The sequence below is a fragment of the Carassius gibelio genome, chromosome B6, assembly GCF_023724105.1.
Source record: "Carassius gibelio isolate Cgi1373 ecotype wild population from Czech Republic chromosome B6, carGib1.2-hapl.c, whole genome shotgun sequence".
Lineage (NCBI taxonomy): Eukaryota > Metazoa > Chordata > Actinopteri > Cypriniformes > Cyprinidae > Carassius > Carassius gibelio.
This window is the reverse complement of record NC_068401.1, coordinates 23,659,097-23,677,169: the sequence shown is the minus strand read 5'-3', so window position 1 is coordinate 23,677,169 and position 18,073 is coordinate 23,659,097. Positions and strand designations below refer to the sequence as shown.

Genomic DNA, 18,073 nt, shown 5'->3' with positions numbered 1-18,073 from the left:
AGTATATTTTGATAGCTTGTAATGTAAATTAACACTCTCCTTATAACTATAGCCTATAGCAGATTACTGCCATAAAATATAAATATCTATTTTCACCAAGTATTTTCCTAATGATAGTGTAACAGTAAGATAATATTTCGATACTTAGTTTTATAATCAAAGCTCTGTAGTTTTTATTTGTGGGGCAAAACATATAATACAATTCAATACAGTAAAAATTAACAGTGATGATGTATATGACAGTCACATTTTACCATGATTTTTTATTGATATATATATATATATATATCAATGGATAGTCAAATTGCTGTCCAAAAAGTATTCATCATGAAATATTACTAACAATGTAAGTTACTTAACATTCACAAAAATTAGTAAAAATTTCATAGCAAAAAAGGCATGTCTACCACAACCTGAAAGACTATTTTAGAATTTTCATTTGCAAAAAGTATAAACTTTCAATTGGTCTACAAAAGGCATACAGAAGATTGTGTACAACAGGTTTTTCCATTTAGAGGTCCACAAAAGGCTTTATAGGGTTAATGAATGGGGGATATGTGGAATTTTACTAATTCCATTCTATTTTACCAGTTCTCACTACTCCTTAAGTATAAAGTATGTATAGAGTGCACAGGATGTAAACTTGCTTACATTTTCCAAAATGTGCACAATACAACAGAAAACACTGCGCACAACTACACTACATCCTGATGTAATAGCAAAATTGTATTATCAAATGTATGTTAATCCTTTAATTTTATTCAAATGAAAAGATACTATATTTTACACAAAATATATAATTTTATTTCCATAAAGATAACTGGTTTGCTGACTGAAACATGCAACAGAATGATGACAACAAAGCAAACCATATTGTCCCATAATGCCTGCTGTATCCAGCATATAGTAAGCTAGTAGAATTCCATTCCAAACAGCCTAGCTGTATTACAGAATACCACACAGTATATACTGTATACAGCCTACTGTGTTATGACAAATGCTTCAATCAGCTGTATGCTTCATCAATGTTTAATTCAGTGAACGGTGTCAAGGTATCTCAGAAATATAAACAATTATTTTGCATTTCATCTTCGATTTCATAAAAATGTGTCCAGCCATGTAGAAATGCAGGACTTTTTTAAACTTTAAATGTTAAGATTAGGCTGAACACATTGAATTGTGGGCAACAATGAATATACCCAGCACAGTGTGCATTGAAGTTCTGCAAAGTAAGGCATCCAGGCATTCTGTCATCCACATACTGTGCACAGTATACACACTATAATCAATGGGAATAGTTGTATGGCAGTATGCTATTTGAAATAGCCAATATTTTGAGGTATTTGGGCATAGGTTTAATTTTCTCATTCAGTTCATACATACATACATACCAACACCAGAATTTTAAAGCATTTAGAAACAAATTTTTAGTTATGAAGTCATAGGAAGGTTTCCGACTTTAATTGTGTTGCAATTGAAAAAGAAAAAAAAAGTTGTACAAAAGTAACATCAAATTGTACACATTTAAAAGGTAATCAAAATGAGGAGTCTTTGATACAACAGAATCAGTATTAGACTACATAAATTGTGGCTATAAACAGCTTGGGGCTGAAGAAAAAAAAAGGAAGATACATTATGAATGTTACAGGGATAATCTGGAGAGCAATAAGAGCAACGATACAAGAAAAACTGTTTATTACACGATTGTTTTACTCTGCCACCTGATGTCTTGTTGAGTTGCATGTGGGTAGCAGAACAATGAAATCAGAAGATCCTCGGACAAGATCCAGAGGACATGTGACCGACACAAAAGCACAAAGACCACTAACATGACACCAAATAAAAATTGAAGCAAGAGTGAAGACACATTTGGACAAAGGCCAGCCGAGAGGAAGGAGGATAAAATTGGACAGATCATGAGTAAGTCTCCCTCACAGCAGACTGTGTCCTTCTCCTGCTCTCATTCTCACAGAACACTCTCACGCACACACATCCTGGCTTTCCATGTACCATAACCTCCATTACACAATCACACGCTCTAATGATCGTCCCCCTGAACACATATATGAGCTAAAGTAAAAACACATGCAACTCCAGCATATTATACTACAGATTATGATACAAAATAAGGCATTTCCGTGTATGTACTTGTGTATGAGCGCGAGTTCATATGAGCATGTAGATGCATACACGTGTGCGTGCATGCATGTCTCTCTCAGTAGAAACTGGAAACACATTTAATGTCATTTTTTTGCCTTGTTTGTACAAAAGACTGCTATTGAACATAAATGGATAAGTCACTTAAAATATATATATTTATAATATATATATAATTTTTTTTTTATCATATATATATATATAAAAATTGATAGTGAAAAGCAGACGAGCTTGAAAGTGGGCATGATTTTGGTCACTCCATGACCTCGCTGGCAGACACGGTGACCAACTGGAGCGGGAGGTCAGAGTTTGAAAGAAGGTCCTGGGTGCCAGCCTGCTGTAGATTGGTGAGGATGAGAGTGGCACCGCCCCCGGTGATGATGGTGTCCGAGGAGGCAGCAGCATCAGTTTGACTTGCCCCAGTGTTGGAGTTCAGCCCTTTTTTGTTCTGGTGAGTTTTAATGTGTTTGGCCAAATGGTCGCTGCGCATGAAACGTTTTGAGCACTCTGGGCACACAAACTTCTTCTCTCCTGAAAAATAAGTGTAAAACAACAAATCAATATACAACTACTGGAACTAGAGAAGCAAACTAATTTGACAGTGTTAGATAGTCATGTATAATCGGTCCAAATGAAATATGATGTACTTCTTCCAGTGTGCCCGTACCCGTGTGTGTTCTGCGGTGACGCTGGAGTTCATCGCTGCGGGTGAATCTCTTGCCACAGTAACTCCACGAGCAAATGAAGGGTCTTTCTCCTGAATGCCAGCGCAGGTGAGCTCGGAGGTGAGATGTCTTACCATATACTTTACCGCACCCTGGGATATGACAAATGTGTTGTTTCTTCTTTCCCATACTTGAACCTCTGAAATGATACAAGTGTGTCACAAAAAAAAAAAAGGTATTATTCAGCTGTTAGAACAGGATTTGTCCCTCTGCATCGACATATGCATTACCTTCCTCCAGCCTCTTTGCAGTTGGGGCAAGTGCAGGCTACTCTACGTAGTCTCTTTCCCTCCAGGCCTGTCCCCTCCTTATCCTCCTCAACCAACCGCACACGCAGATGTGACAAATCACTGGTGTTCAGGGTGGAATTTGGCCAGTCATCTGACTCCGGCTCCTCTTTAATTTGAATATCTGAACAAACAGAAACGGGAGAATCATCAAAACCTATTTAAAGACCATCAAGAAAGTTCCCAAAATAAAACAGCTACATACACTTTCAACCAATGAATTCCCATGACTTTAAGTCATTAACTATATAAAGAAGTTTCATAAAAACAGTTGCACTCACAAAAAGTTGTTTTTTTCTTTTAAGAGAAGAATAAATATTTATAACATTCAAGTATTACATTTCTATTTCTATGAAGTATCTTTGTAAATATAAAGAATTTTTCTGCATACCTGAGTGGCTTTCTGCGTTCTGGTCTTGCTGGTACTGGCCAACAGAATTGACAGTGACTGTCTGAAGGTTCGGGATCTGTCCCACTGCGCCCGTGGTGCCAGTTTGCCCGAGAGAAAGGGTCTGCACAGGGGCAAGGGTAATTTGAGGGGATGAGACCCCACTAGCAGCCGGCAGCTGTAGATTCTGCAGGTTCTGAACCCCTTGAACTTGGAAGGTCTGCCACTGGATCTGGCCGGTGGGAGAGACGGTTTGGGCTTGGATCAGAAACGTACCAGCATTCAACAGCTGCACGCTTTGTAGTGTCTGTGCCGCTCCATCCGCCGTCTGCGCTGTTAAGAGCTGCACCATCGGTTCACCACCAGCCGTGTGGTTCTGCTGGATGTAAGATGGATCCTGCTGCCCGGCTGATACAGCAGTGGCTTGAGTGAGAATGCCAGTCCCGTCTATCGTCTCAGGGAGCGACGTCGTCGTAGAAGAAGTGGTGGTTGGCACAAAGGCATTAGCGTTATCGTCGTTGGCATTAAGTGACTCTGTGCATTTGCTGTCTCCCTGGTTTTCGCTTGTTGAGGTGGTGGGACCAGTCATGATGAGCTGGCCATCCGCAGTAATGCTTGTAGCTATGGTCTGAGCACCAGCCAACCCCAAAGACTCAAGATCCACGTTACTCAAGCTATTTATCGGCACTAGCGTGATGTTGCCCGGCAGCCCTACATTAGCAACAACCTGGCCCTGTGCGCCAAACCCCGAGCCAGCCAGTGAGATGGTGGGAATCTGCTGCATGTGCCCACTTTGACTCAGTAGGCCCTGGAGGTCATTAGCATTGGTTGCTGTAGCAATGCCCTGCGTCCCATCCGGAAGGATAGTAATGTCAGTACCCAGCGTGCTTCCATCTGCAGTGGGTGCAGCATAGCTTAGTGATGCCCCATCTGTCCCCTGCAGCTGAGGGATGACCTGATACTGCACCCCATTGGCACCAGTGCCATCTACCCCCGCAGTTACAAAAACGGGCTGGGTCTGCCCTGTCATAGTCTGTAGTGGCACCACATACTGCCCGTTGCTGCCCAGAAGTCCTCCGCTGGGTACCTGCACTACTGCTGGCTCGTCTTTCACTGAGCCCACAGACGTGAGAACCTCCCAGCGATCAGAGGAGCCAGTCAACTGGATGGCCGTGAGGTCTGTGGTCTGCTGTAAGGTGGAGATATTACTAATTATTATATTTGTTTGTTATATATTATATATTATAGCATGTTAAACAGGACTTAAACTCACAAGATGAAACAGTAGTAGCAATAGATCTTTTCTTCCATATTGTATAATACATCTGAGTGTAATATATTATCGGAATAGAAAAAAATTAAAAGGACAGGGACTTATCCATCGTTTTTTAGTTGGGTGTTGCACAACAACAACAACAACAACAACAACAACAAAAAGAGAAGCAGATGAAGGAGAGCTTGCAGGGGTGGGTTTTGGGGAAGTCCTAAATGGGACACCACAAAGAAGTATGTTGCTTTCACCAGAGTATTCAGTTATGATAACTTGATTAGTACAGTACAAGGTCAAAGCATTAAACTTTTACAAAACAATAAACTTGAAATTTATAAAATTAAAAATATGCACGTTTTAAATTGTTAAACAATGGGATCTAGAACACGAATTTTAAAAACTGAATTTTAATTTCATGTCTACTTTAATCTTAAGAGATGTGTTATTCAGGACTTTAGTTTAGTTGTCTTTTTAATAGCGAACATTAACTTCTTTCAACGGCGGTGCATCCGCCAGACCAATATCATTTCAAAAGCCAAGAGCAAAATGACAAAATGTTACTGAGAGCTTCTGTTTAACAGGTCTGTGCACGCGACCGCTCCAGGGGGAATGTTGGAGCTGTGGAGGATATGTGACAGCCTCGGTAGGGGTGGAGGCTTTCCCCAGCGGAGGGGTCCTCCCCTATCGTGGGGGTGACCCGGGATCACCGCAGGTAAAGCGGGCAAGGCGACGGTGGCGAGTCTGTCCGACCCACAATGGGCGGGTTTAAAAGGGTAAGAAAGTGGGTGGCCGTACAAAGCGAAGGCTCACAGGAAGTGTTCGACTTTTCCCCTATTTTTAAAACGTGTGAACTTCACCAAAACACCACAACACCCCGCAAGACAGCGCTGGGGAAGCGACAAACCAACAGGGGGATTCCATACCTGGTCATGAGCGCCGCTGGCCGGCTGCAGAAAGTCGCTCTGACTGCTGTCCACGTCCAAGGCAGCCATTTCCTGCTGTTTGGCTGACTGTTCTGGGGCTACGGAGACACAGCGAGAGAAAAAACTCAAAACAAATTCACGCTCAACGAACTCCCACCTCGAAAAGGCGGAGATTAGCCGCCAAACCGCCTGGAATTCAAACGAATCAGGCGGTTCTTTCTGCTTTCGCGTTGCCTGAGCAACAGTCTTTTCGAATGTTTACTTTGTTAAAGTGAAGCTAGCTGGCTAACGGTTAGCGTCGCTGCTGAGAAAGATTAAATACTGAGCTAGCTCGCTTTGCTAATGGTTCTCCAAACTCACCGGCGGTGATGTGCTTCGATCGGGCTAAGTGTTACGTACCAGTCATAGCGTGAAAAGGTAAAAAATCGGAGGTTTATCTGTTCATTTAAACTCCCAACATGATTGTTTTAATCAAAGGCGGGCTGTGATCGGAGATTCGGGTCGATTTTTTTCTTATTTTTGATTGACGGTGCGGGAAACACAAAGGGTGGGGCTTCGGAGATTACCAGTGAAATTTGCGTTACGTAAACGGAAGACCCGCCTTTCTTCTACGACGTGATTGGCCGCGTGATTCGATCCCCTGGACGCGGAGTGGTCAAAGCCAGACGCCTGTCAATCTCGTGGCAAGAGCGTTTCCTGTTTGTTGTTCGTTTCGCAGCAGCTGCGGAGAGTCTTTGGAAGTCTAGCTGGAATTGTTGACGTATGGCAGGAAGTTAGTTGCAACTCCGATGGCCTTCACACTACTAGACGTATTGTGAAACATTCAGTACAGTGTCAGAACATTGATGTACAGTCAAATTAAAACGTTTCACGAAATATTTTATTTTTCACACAATGTGAAAGATTAGACTAAGATGTTTGCTACGTATATACTTTAACTAGTTTCGTTTTGATCCACAGTGCAGCCCTGATAAGTATCGCGTGCCCGAGTTTATGTGTCGGTTTAACCACCTGAGTAAACAGCGCTTTGAGGAAACAGCTGTGACTCCGGATGTCCTTAGGGGCCAACTGTATCATCATAGAAATCTACCGCCTCATACAGTTCATCTTTCACTTGTCCTGTACTCATTAACATCACAATTACATTTTATATGGCTGTTTTGAACAATTTGATAATATCGCCAAGTCTGAACAATTCGTCCTCAAAATGTTCTTTCTCAGAAAAGTTTTACTTTGTAAAAAGTCGTTTAACCTCTTCAACCGGGTGTCCAGCCAGAATAACCTAAATCAAGTTTCTACATTTAAGTTAATATACAATAAATAAATGAACTTTAAAACCCTCTATGGCTCATAACTATATAATTATATATTACATAGTTATGAGCCATAGAGGGTTATATATATAAGTAATAATGTATCTAGTCAGAAACAAATTCACAAAGAACTGCATAAAGTTACAATTATTGTTATGAATAAAATAATATACATAACATTAATACTAGCCAATTAAAAAAAAGTTTGGGGAATTTATGTTAAAAAACAAACCGCTACCACGAGTCTCTGTATTCTAGTCGCATCCAGATCTCAAATCTACCTACCTAACTCACCACAGTAAGGATTAAACACCATCAATGTCAGTATATTTAAAAGCAATTACAAAGTTAATGAAGTAGAAAACAATAAAACACACTTTCAATCTTTGGTTCTACTTTCCAGCCACGCTGCTTTAAGTCTTGGATGGTTTGGCATTCTCCATCTCTGGTGTTGGGCTCCTCCGTCTGGCAACCCATTTCACGACTTGTCTTGGGCTGACAGTACAGACATAGATTAATTTTAACATTTATAATATCAAAAGCATAAAACAAAACAAATAAACTTAACAGTATGATATAGAGCAAGTAGCCACTTATGGGCACGGTTTTCCCTTAAAGCAATGTAATAAGCCAATCATGGGTCATCAAATAAGTTCATATCAGCATGCTCTTACATTGTCTCAAACTAGTTACATGACCAAGCTAATATTCACAACAGCATTCAACCATACTAATACTATTTTTGGAGTATGCATATGGGCCCTATATGGAAATGTTTTGTAATATGCATGGGTGAACTACAATAGTCACCCAAAAAAAGCAGTACACAATAGATCATATTGCAAATACTGTATACTGTAATGCAATGCTCATCTTGTCCTTCCATTTCTCATTCACACTTAAAAATAACGTTTATGCAAATTAAACAGGTTCTTTCATGATTTAACTGGAGGGCACAATGAATTTTTCACATGGACAGCTTTTTTCCCTTAAAATTATCATTGAAAAACTGCATTTCTTATTTACTTGCATTATCTTTGTATAATATTAAAATTAGTTTGATGATCTGAATCTTTAAAGTGTGAAACATACAAAAAATTAAATAAAAAAATAAAACCAGGAAGGGGGCAGAAACCTTTTCACAGCACTGATTATATATATCAAATATATCAAAACAATATAGGTCATTTTTTTTGTTAAAAACTTAGCATATGGTGATAAAAGTTCATTATTTTCGATAATGTAATGATAAAAATTAAACTTCATATATTTTAGATTCATTGCACACCAACTGAAATATTTCAGGTCTTTTATTGTTTTAATACTGATGATTTTGGCATACAGCTCATGAAAACCCAAAATTCCTATCTCAAAAAATTTGCACATTTCATCCGACCAATAAAAGAAAAGTGTTTTTAATACGAAATAAAGTCAACCTTCAAATAATTATGTTCAGTAATGCACTAAATACTTGGTCGGGAATCCTTTTGCAGAAATGACTGCTTCAATGCGGCGTGGCATGGAGGCAATCAGCCTGTGGCACTGCTGAGGTGTTATGGAGGCCCAGGATGCTTCAATAGCGGCCTTAAGCTCATCCAGAGTGTTGCGTCTCTCAACTTTCTCTTCACAATATCCCACAGATTCTCTATGGGGTACAGGTCAGGAGAGTTGGCAGGCCAATTGAGCACAGTAATACCATGGTCAGTAAACCATTTACCAGTGGTTTTGGCACTGTGAGCAGGAGCCAGGTCGTGCTGAAAAACGAAAACTTCATCTCCATAAAGCTTTTCAGCAGATGGAAGCATGAAGTGCTCCAAAAATCTCCTGATAGCTAGCTGCATTGACCCTGCCCTTGATAAAACACAGTGGACCAACACCAGCAGCTGACATGGCACCCCAGACCATCACTGACTGTGGGTACTTGACACTGGACTTCAGGCATTTTGGCATTTCCTTCTCCCCAGTCTTCCTCCAGACTCTGGCACCTTGATTTCCGAATGGCATGCAAAGTTTGCTTTCATCTGAAAAAAGTACTTTGGACCACTGAGCAACAGTCCAGTGCTGCTTCTCTGTAGCCCATTTCCTGCACACGCCTGTGCACAGTGGCTCTGGATGTTTCTACTCCAGACTCAGTCCACTGCTTCCGCAGGTCCCCCAAGGTCTGGAATCGGTCCTTCTCCACAATCTTCCTCAGGGTCCAGTCACCTCTTCTCGTTGTGCAGCGTTTTTTGCCACACTTTTTCCTTCCCACAGACTTCCCACTGAGGTGCCTTGATACAGCATTCTGGGAACAGCCTATTTGTTCAGAAATTGCTTGAGGGTGTCAATGATGGCCTTCTGGACAGCAGTCAGGTCGGCAGTCTTACCCATGATTGCGGTTTTGAGTAATGAACCAGGCTGGGAGATTTTAAAAGCCTCAGGAATTGCTAGGAATTTTGGGTGTTCATGAGCTGTATGCCTAAATCATCAGTATTAAAACAATAAAAGACCTGAAATATTTCAGTTGGTGTGCAATGAATCTAAAATATGAAGTATAATTTTTATCATTACATTATGGAAAATAATGAACTTTTATCACAATATGCTAATTTTTTTAGAAGGACCTGTACATATCAAACACAAAAAGCAACAGTGACAAATGGTAAAAACATTGTTACTCACACTTGTGTGTTGCGACATTACTGTCGGTTCCAATATAGACGGCACTGCATCATTTTTAATTTTCAGTCTCTCTGAAAAGCCTGCATCAAACTGTGACTTGTTTGAAAATGAATCCGCAGTAAAATGAAGCGAACAAATAAACAGTGTCTTATTGACGTGATCTGGAACGGCATCCAAAATAAAATTCATCCACTCTTTCCTAATGTTAGGATCACAAGGAAGGCAATGCAAAGACTGTGTTTTCCCACAGCTTGGCACTGCACAACGTCTTGCTATCCTCGGAGGCATCTCTATCCTTTTGTTGCTCAAGTAATCCTTTTTCCAATTAAAGCTTTACCTAAAGAAAAAGAAAAAATAATGAAAGAAGCCAATTCACACTGACGTTAAAGTTAACTGGCAAAATAGCTTTCAGCCAAAAAGTTATTTTGTCTTGAGGTACATGAAATAGATCTTCAGTTAAAATGGTCTCCAAACCCCTTACAAATATGTTTTGTAAGCTCTTGATACAATTAAAATAAAATAAATAAAGAGAGACAGTTCATTCTTTATCTGCAATTTAATGCACAAATATTTTAGGTCATATTTCAATATCAAAAAGTGGTGTGGAAAATACTTTGATAGCTTTGCTCCCCTGCTGTGTTCATAAAATTGTTAAGGGCCAAACTGACCCCCATTCATTTCCATGCAATTCACCAAAAGTTAATGCTATTAAATACAATAAAGAATCATGTAAAGACAGAAATCGTTATTATAGCTTTTAAATTACAAACATTTTCATTTAGTGTAAATAGTATTTATTAAAAAAACACTTGTGAGGTTATACGCTTTTAAGTGCTGCAACAGTTTCAGTAAACGAAAAACCCAAAATATTTTCTTACTTTTAAATTCAAATTGATGAAGAGAATGGTCTTTTAGATGGTTCTGAAGTCTGCCTTAAATTTAGTAAATTCTCATGTAATTTTAAATTATAGACTTTGACGAGCTACAATAAACAAAAGTGTTTTTTGTGTGTGTGTGTGTGTGTGTGTGTTTTACCCTACTGTTTTTTTAATGTTGGTTTTTGGCCAATTGCATGAAAACCATTGTGGGAAATGATGTGTACAGCCTTTCTAAAATGCAAATGTTCATGGACCTAAATTGACCGAAGTGTCTTGAAAAAAGGTAGATTGACCAGTATTTCAAGCAAACCGACACCGAATATGTCAAAAACAAACCACCAAACAAGTAAACTTAACAAGAGAAAACTTTTAGCGCCAAAGAGTTTTAGCTTTAGTATAAGATTCACAGATATTTCTTATACGTGACATTTAACCGCAATCCCACCACCTGCAGCAAAGTCTAGCTCTGACAGGGTCACAGGGAAGCCGTGCTTTTAAACGAAATAAGCCTCGCTCCGTGCCCCATATAATACAAATAAGGCATGCTATCAATGTCTTTGATTTTGTGTAAAACGATTTAGTGCTTTAGTGTTTGTTCTTATACAATAATAGTACCAGCTGTCTAATGTTTCGTACAGCGTTGAGAATTACTACGTTACACCCGCAGCACCGCACTGACTGTTGAACTAAAGCTCCACTGTACAATGTTTTGGCGCTCGTCCGCCTACGTCATTAACCTGCGTCCAAATAGTATATTTGGAATAGCATTCTCAAAAACGAAAAGACATTAGTTGGCTCGTTTATTGATTCATTAAATTGCCAAGACAACTGATTTGAATTCTTTGTCAAAGCAATGTATTTGTGCATTCTGATGCATGCATATTTGCTTTGATTCAGCATTTGATTGCAAAATAAGGCATAAAAGCCAAGCAGGGGCACTTGTGGTATAACTTACCAAGCCCATCGTCACCGTTTCCTCTTTTAAACGCAGGTTATGTTTCTTGAGAAAGCCCATTTTCATCTGTTCATAATTCGGGAAGCTCTCCTTCGTTAAATGCTCGTTGCACACAAACAAGCCGGTGTTATCGGTGACTTGATGGTCAGCCCAACTCTTCTATAGCCAGCGTTTAGCTATTTCAGCGTTGCGAGGGAAGCAATGCAAATGCTGCTTGTTTTGGAACCATATAAAAGCACATTTTCGACCAATGCTCCTAAATGGTCGATTAAAATCCGTCTGTCAATCAAAATATAAAACCACGCCCTCTCTCGAGTATTAGGGGAGGTACTTAATTGACGCAATGAAGTACAAATCATAAAAATGAAATCAAACAGCAAATAAATGCTAAAAATTGAATTCTACAAAATATTTGTTTCTCCTGAATGCTTTCAGTTAGATTGTGCAATTTATTTGTTTAGTTTTGGATAAAAATGACCTTAAATCAACGGTTAACTACACATCTATAATTGTTGTTTCACTGCAGTGAAAGTATTGAAGCCTGTTCTTAATATTAAAAAAAAAACTGTCACAGTTCAGACTTTAACACAATTCAGACTTTCTTGTGATTAATTCTTTTGTGTTGCTACTACTGAATTAAAAATAAAGTTATGGCAACATTTTATGTCACAATACTGACTTTTTTTCCGTGATCGCCAAGTTTATATATTTCAATATAAAAAATATTAACTTTAAATATTTACTTACAAAAACCCTGAATTAGGAGATAGAAATATGCAATTACCTTTAAAAAAAAATTTTATCCTGTTGCGTAAACAGCTTCCATAATAAATATCATCCATACTGTTTGATTACACGATAGCTAAAACATCTAGAAATGTGTTAGACAACTGGAAAAGAATATTCAACAGAAAACACTTTGGTCTGAGGAAGTGTTTTATTAGAATAAACTGCTGAGTGACATGCAGACCAGTCATTACATTTATTTCAGCCATCAGCCAAAATAATAAAATAAAAAAATCACTTAATACACCACTTAGGTGCGATTGTGTTTTAAATGTTCCAAAGCCATTAATGTAGAGACTGAGCATGTGACATAGACAGTACTGTCCATCCAACTGGCTTCACTTCTTTTTGGGCTGATTAGGTGTGTTGAATTTGAAGAAGATGATGTCACCATCTTCCACAATGTAGTTCCGCCCCTGTTGTCTGTATTTTCCTGCAGCCTGCAAGTATTTGACAGCATTATCATTTCAATATTCAACCTTTAACAAGCCACGCTATTTTATGTCATCAAGCACAACATTAAGATCTTACTTTAGCTGCGTTTTCACTGCCTTCCTCCTTAAAGTCTACAAACTTCATGACTTCAGCCATGATGAAGCCTTTCTCAAAGTCTGTGTGGATCTTTCCAGCTGCTTGAGGGGCCTTGGTCCCTTTCTATAAGGTGTTCAAACACATGCATAATATTTTAGAGGTGCAACAGAATATATCGGTATTAAATGCAATTCTGAAAATGTGCTTTGCTCACCCTGATGGTCCATGCACGGACTTCGTCAGGTCCTGCTGTGAAGAAGTACTCCAGCTGCAGGGCTGCATACCCACACTTGATGATCTTAGTCAGAATACTAAAAAAGCATGAAAAAATTCACAATGTGAAAATTTCTACCTACTTTATTATTTTTATGCAAGTTGCTTTGGATAAAAGTGTCTGTTCAATGATTAAATGTAAATGTAATGTAAATGTATCCGAGATGTACCTGAGTTTATTCATTCTCCATCAGAACAGATTAAGGAGAAAGGTAGCATTACATCACTTGCTTACCAATGGAGCCACTGCAGTGAATGGGTGCCGTCAAAGTCCAAACAGCTGATAAAAGCATCTGATAACAGCAATCCACACAAGCTTTCACTGATTCATTTACGTTAATTGAAGGAGTGGAGTCAAGTTGATTACTTGCTTCTATCAGCTGTTTGAACTCTCATTCTGATGGCACCCATTCACTGCAGAGAATACACTGGCAAAAAAAAACTGATGTAGTTTCCCCTTTCTCCAAATTTGTTTCCAATGTAGAAACAAACTCAACTACATCTTGGCTGGCAAATTTTCATTTTTTGGATGAACTAATCTTTTAAATACAGCAAAGAGGAAAGACGAGAGCAAACCCTGACCTCTGTGTTTTGTTCTCCTCACAATATTTCTGTTTCTCTTCATCAGTCATTTCCTGATACTTGCTCTCAAATCCCCCACTGAAGGGGATGACCAGCGCACCTGCATCATGAGTGTCAACCCACTCCTTGATCTTCACCAACCTACAAAACAAAAAAAAGACTTACATCAGCAGTCCTAAACTCAGATTTCCTGAAGGCAGAAAACCACACAAAACAAACACATGCACCCATCAATTTTGACTATACACACAGTTATTTAGAGTGAAGCTTTTCTCCATTACACCTACCATACTGCTTTACATGTTTACTGAAGTGATGATACCTGAGAATTGATTTCTTTACAATCCCAAACTCTGTCACCATTTACTCACTATAATGTTTTATTACCCTTCATGCATTTCTTTCTTTTGCTGAGCAGGAAAGATGATATTTTGAAGAATACTCTATTTTTGTTCATACACTGGAAGTCAATAGGAATCATAAATGTACATTTAGAAAAAAAATGTAGTCCTTAAAAATATATTCTGTGTTCCACAAAAGAATAAAAGTCATACAAGTTTGGATGACATGAGGGTGAGTAATTAATGGGTGAATTATCGCTTCAAGTATAAGCACTTGGACTCACTAACAGCAGATGAATAGCTAATATGTCATCTCACCATTTATTCTTTTTCTTGATGTAATCTTTCTCTGAGAGGTTTACCAAGTAGATCATCGGCTTGGACGTCAGGAACAGATACTTATTCAAGACCTCAATCTGGAGAATAATAATAAATAAAAAAACTGTGTATAATCAAAACCTCAATCTGATGAAAGAAACAGACTAAAAATGCTAAGAAAAAAGATTTCAACCTCTTTGTCGTTCCATTCATGATAAAAACGAACATGTTTCTTTTCATCAACAACCCAGGACTTTATTTTACACATGATGTCCTGCAAGCAGAGAAAACAAAAAATGTAAGTGCTTTCTGTAAATTTACAAAGTAGGAAGAATGTTTTAATTATGCAGTGGTCAGATGCATTCTGGGATATAGTTCACTTACATATTCAGGTTTGAGTTTTTTGTCTCCTCCCCTGACAGCGGTTTTCTCAAGCTTATCAATGATTGGCCCAATCATCTCTTCATCCTTCATCCTCAGCTCTTCATGGATGATCTCAATATCCCTCACTGGGTCAACACAGCCCTCAACATGGATAATATCTTCATCCTCAAAAGCTCCTACACACAAACGGTTGCATATACATATTATCAGGGTTATTTTATATGAAATACAAACATATTAGGGCTGCACGTTTATTACAAAAATCACAGTTGTCGATTATTCCTTTGAAATTTTAATTGTGATTATTAATTACAATTAAATGAATGATGTTTACACCTTTGCTGGAAGCAACTGCATGTCATTTTTATATGAAAATAAATAAGCTGAGACACTAACTGAAAAACTTTTATTGCTTTTCTATAGTATCAAGCCTCAAATGTCAGCTATGCATTGGATTGGTTTCTTTTTTAAATAAAAAGGTACAAAAATAAATGGTATAATGAAGTTATACTAAAACTAAAACAATGAAAACCCTTAAGATAACATGCAGACAGAAGAAAAGCATCTTAAGCATGCATAATAACATAAATGGACTTTGAACAATTAATTGCTGCTTTGAATGATTATGTAATTGTGGCATCCATAATTGTAAAAAAAAATATATATTTTTTATTAATTGTTCATCCCTAAAACATATGGAACAAAACATCAGATTTCTCAGGCATGATTTAAATCCAAGATTTAAAGAAGATGCATGTCACGATGTCATTTTATATTTGCTGTAGAAGTTTTCATGGCTTTTTGAAAATTTCATGAGGATTTTTTTATCATCTCATTCCTCTTTCCAACTACATGCTAATTAGCAGATACATTTTACATATAGCAGATCTGAAAAAGTTCATAAAATCTAAAAATAAAATAAACATTTGCAGAAATGGTTTGAAATAGCTATCTCCTTACGTGTCATGTGAAAGATGGAATCACAGGCACTGATGTGGGAGAGGAAGGCGTTACCCAGACCCTGGCCTGCGTGAGCACCTTTCACCAACCCAGCAATATCCACCACGTTCAGAAACGCTGGAACCTTGCTGGAGTGAAATAGATAAGAGAAATTAAGATAATGTAACTGATGACTAGAATTCAAAGCTGCTGATAACTGTATTGTGAAGTACCTGGCTGGTTTATGGTACTGGCAGAGGAAGTCGTAGCGCTCATCTGGAATGGGCACACGGCTCTCATTTGGGTCAATGGTGCAAAAGGGAAAATTCTCAGCCGCTGCCTGACTCTTTGTCAGAACATTGAAGAACGTTGACTTTCTGAAAGCACAAACAAATGAATTGAGATAATTGATGAGAACATGGATCACTGACATTTTGTAATACATAATAAATAATACTTGCTATATATACAGAGACTCAAGCTACATTGCAAACTAGATACTTGGTTTGTACCTTACTTCACCTCTGTATAAAAAAAAGTATGTTCCATATAGTATGAATAAAATTCTGACATATTACTGCCATAATGTTGTCACTGTCACATGGCCTACCAGAATTGGTTGCATTTTTACCAACTTACGATTTGTGAATACTATGAATGTTATGCATACTCTTTGGTGAAAGTGCATACTATATAGCATGGAAGGTGGTAAAATTCGGACATAACATGACTTCACAGCCATTCAAAAACACGATGATGAGTCATCATCCTTATAATAATTTCACACAATACAGCAGGATCGGTTTCTATTAAGCACAAATTAAATGCAACTAGGTCAAGCATTCACACAGTTTTTAGGCAAATCATTCTGACACTATTTCTCTGCCGACTTCAAACCAATTGACACAGCGCACATGCATACAGCCAGAATGCCAGCTGGGACTGACACATACCCTACATTTGGTAACCCGACGATCCCAATTTTCAAGGAAGTCCCGAAACGTCCAATCAGGGGGGGTTGTTTTGGTCCATCTCCTCCCTTCTTCGGAGGCATCTGAGAAAAAACAATAATACCTACTTTCACTTCAATGCATTTCATACTTATTCAAGCAAAATAACCAGTCATGCAACTACCACACCTTTTTAGGAGCCATGGTTAAATGCTGTCAGTACTCTCTTGCAATATTACCAATGGAATATATTTAGCATAATTAAGATTCGGTAGAAGCCAGGCACATGTAACTTCTTCGCCTGGCTAACTGCAGTAACTAGCTGCCACTTCACGACAGTGAAACCAATGGCATTAGGTTCCCAAAATAGCCCCCGCATTGAGTGTAAACTGACCAGCCTTATTCACTGCAAGAGGCTAAATATATGCCCCTCCCTGACAAGTAAGAGAAGGCAAAGGCATACGTGTATCATATCACTGTTTATAAATCTCTGCACAACTGCCAAATGACAGCCGGGGTATTAGAGGTAGAGCTGCTTCATTACTCGCTAGGCCCACATGTGCATCCAAAGCATCAATACCTCCAGTCCCAATTCATTAGTGTTTAGCTGGTTAGCATGCCGGTCATATGAAGGGGCCAATATGCAATAAAACAGTCCATTTCAATACAAATAGCACTTTTAAGCGATGTATACATAAATAAGAAAAAACATATGCTTATATCACCTTGATATCACACTATTTCTGTCAGCAGATGGGGAATTTCGTTGTGCTCAAATGAACACGTTGCTCCACACTTCGGCCGATGAAACGGAAAGAATGGGTATACCGGAAGAGCCCTGAATCCTCACACTGTGATTGGTCGAAACGAGTTACGACGTAATGACGTTAGGGTAAACGCATAAGGAGAGTGAGAAACCAAAGAAGTGAACATCAATTTATTTTTCTATCTTTAGAGAAATTTGGTTTTGGAGACTTTTTCAGCAAAGCAATTAAAACCTTATATGCTAATGGCAATAGCTCTATAAAACTGATAAAATGGAACTTCCCCTAAATTTAATCTGGAAAGGGGCATTCGTCAGGGATGCCCAATTTCCCCTTATTTATTTCTACTTTGTACACAGATTCTCACAATTTATGTATGTAATAGTGCTATACAAGGAATCTCTATTGCGGGTAGGGATATCATCATTAGTCAGCTTGCTGACAATACCACAATCTTTTAAAAAAATGCAAGTCAGATACCTGTCATCATTCGAGTAATTAACCAGTTTTCAGAGGCCTCTGGTTTATGCCTAAATATTAATAAATGTGAGCTGCTGCCTTTAAAAGACTGTCATATACAAACTATTTGCAACATTCCGATCAAGAAAGAAGTAACGTGGGTATTATTATCTCTAAAGATCAGAAAAT

General features: G+C 38.4%; 2 protein-coding genes across 8 annotated transcripts; both read right to left on the bottom strand.

Annotated features, from left to right (window-relative positions):
• Positions 1-1,680: 1,680 nt before the first annotated feature.
• Positions 1,681-11,835, bottom strand: LOC127959769 (transcription factor Sp3-like). Of its 6 annotated transcripts, none has more exons than XM_052559145.1 (8): positions 11,558-11,835; positions 9,725-10,061; positions 7,441-7,558; positions 5,751-5,848; positions 3,561-4,746; positions 3,113-3,293; positions 2,825-3,021; positions 1,681-2,688 (listed from the first exon to the last, which is right to left on the bottom strand). In XM_052559145.1, exons 2-8 carry the CDS (start codon positions 10,010-10,012, stop codon positions 2,411-2,413), a joined length of 2,346 nt encoding a protein of 781 aa, XP_052415105.1. In that variant the 5' UTR covers positions 10,013-10,061; positions 11,558-11,835; the 3' UTR covers positions 1,681-2,410. The 6 variants fall into 6 exon arrangements, with proteins under 6 accessions (XP_052415105.1, XP_052415106.1, XP_052415110.1 ...); XM_052559146.1 differs by having other exon boundaries at positions 3,561-4,743; positions 11,558-11,834; XM_052559150.1 differs by lacking the exons at positions 7,441-7,558; positions 9,725-10,061; positions 11,558-11,835 and adding an exon at positions 6,111-6,420 and having other exon boundaries at positions 3,561-4,743.
• Positions 11,836-12,475: 640 nt separating this feature from the next.
• Positions 12,476-17,546, bottom strand: LOC127960260 (obg-like ATPase 1). Of its 2 annotated transcripts, none has more exons than XM_052559899.1 (11): positions 17,387-17,546; positions 16,665-16,765; positions 15,945-16,088; positions 15,733-15,860; positions 14,773-14,948; positions 14,582-14,662; positions 14,389-14,486; positions 13,730-13,870; positions 13,089-13,185; positions 12,875-12,997; positions 12,476-12,783 (listed from the first exon to the last, which is right to left on the bottom strand). In XM_052559899.1, the coding sequence occupies exons 2-11, from the start codon at positions 16,763-16,765 to the stop codon at positions 12,682-12,684; spliced, it is 1,191 nt and encodes a 396-aa protein (XP_052415859.1). In that variant the 5' UTR covers positions 17,387-17,546; the 3' UTR covers positions 12,476-12,681. The 2 variants fall into 2 exon arrangements, with proteins under 2 accessions (XP_052415859.1, XP_052415858.1); XM_052559898.1 differs by having other exon boundaries at positions 16,851-17,429.
• Positions 17,547-18,073: the final 527 nt, after the last annotated feature.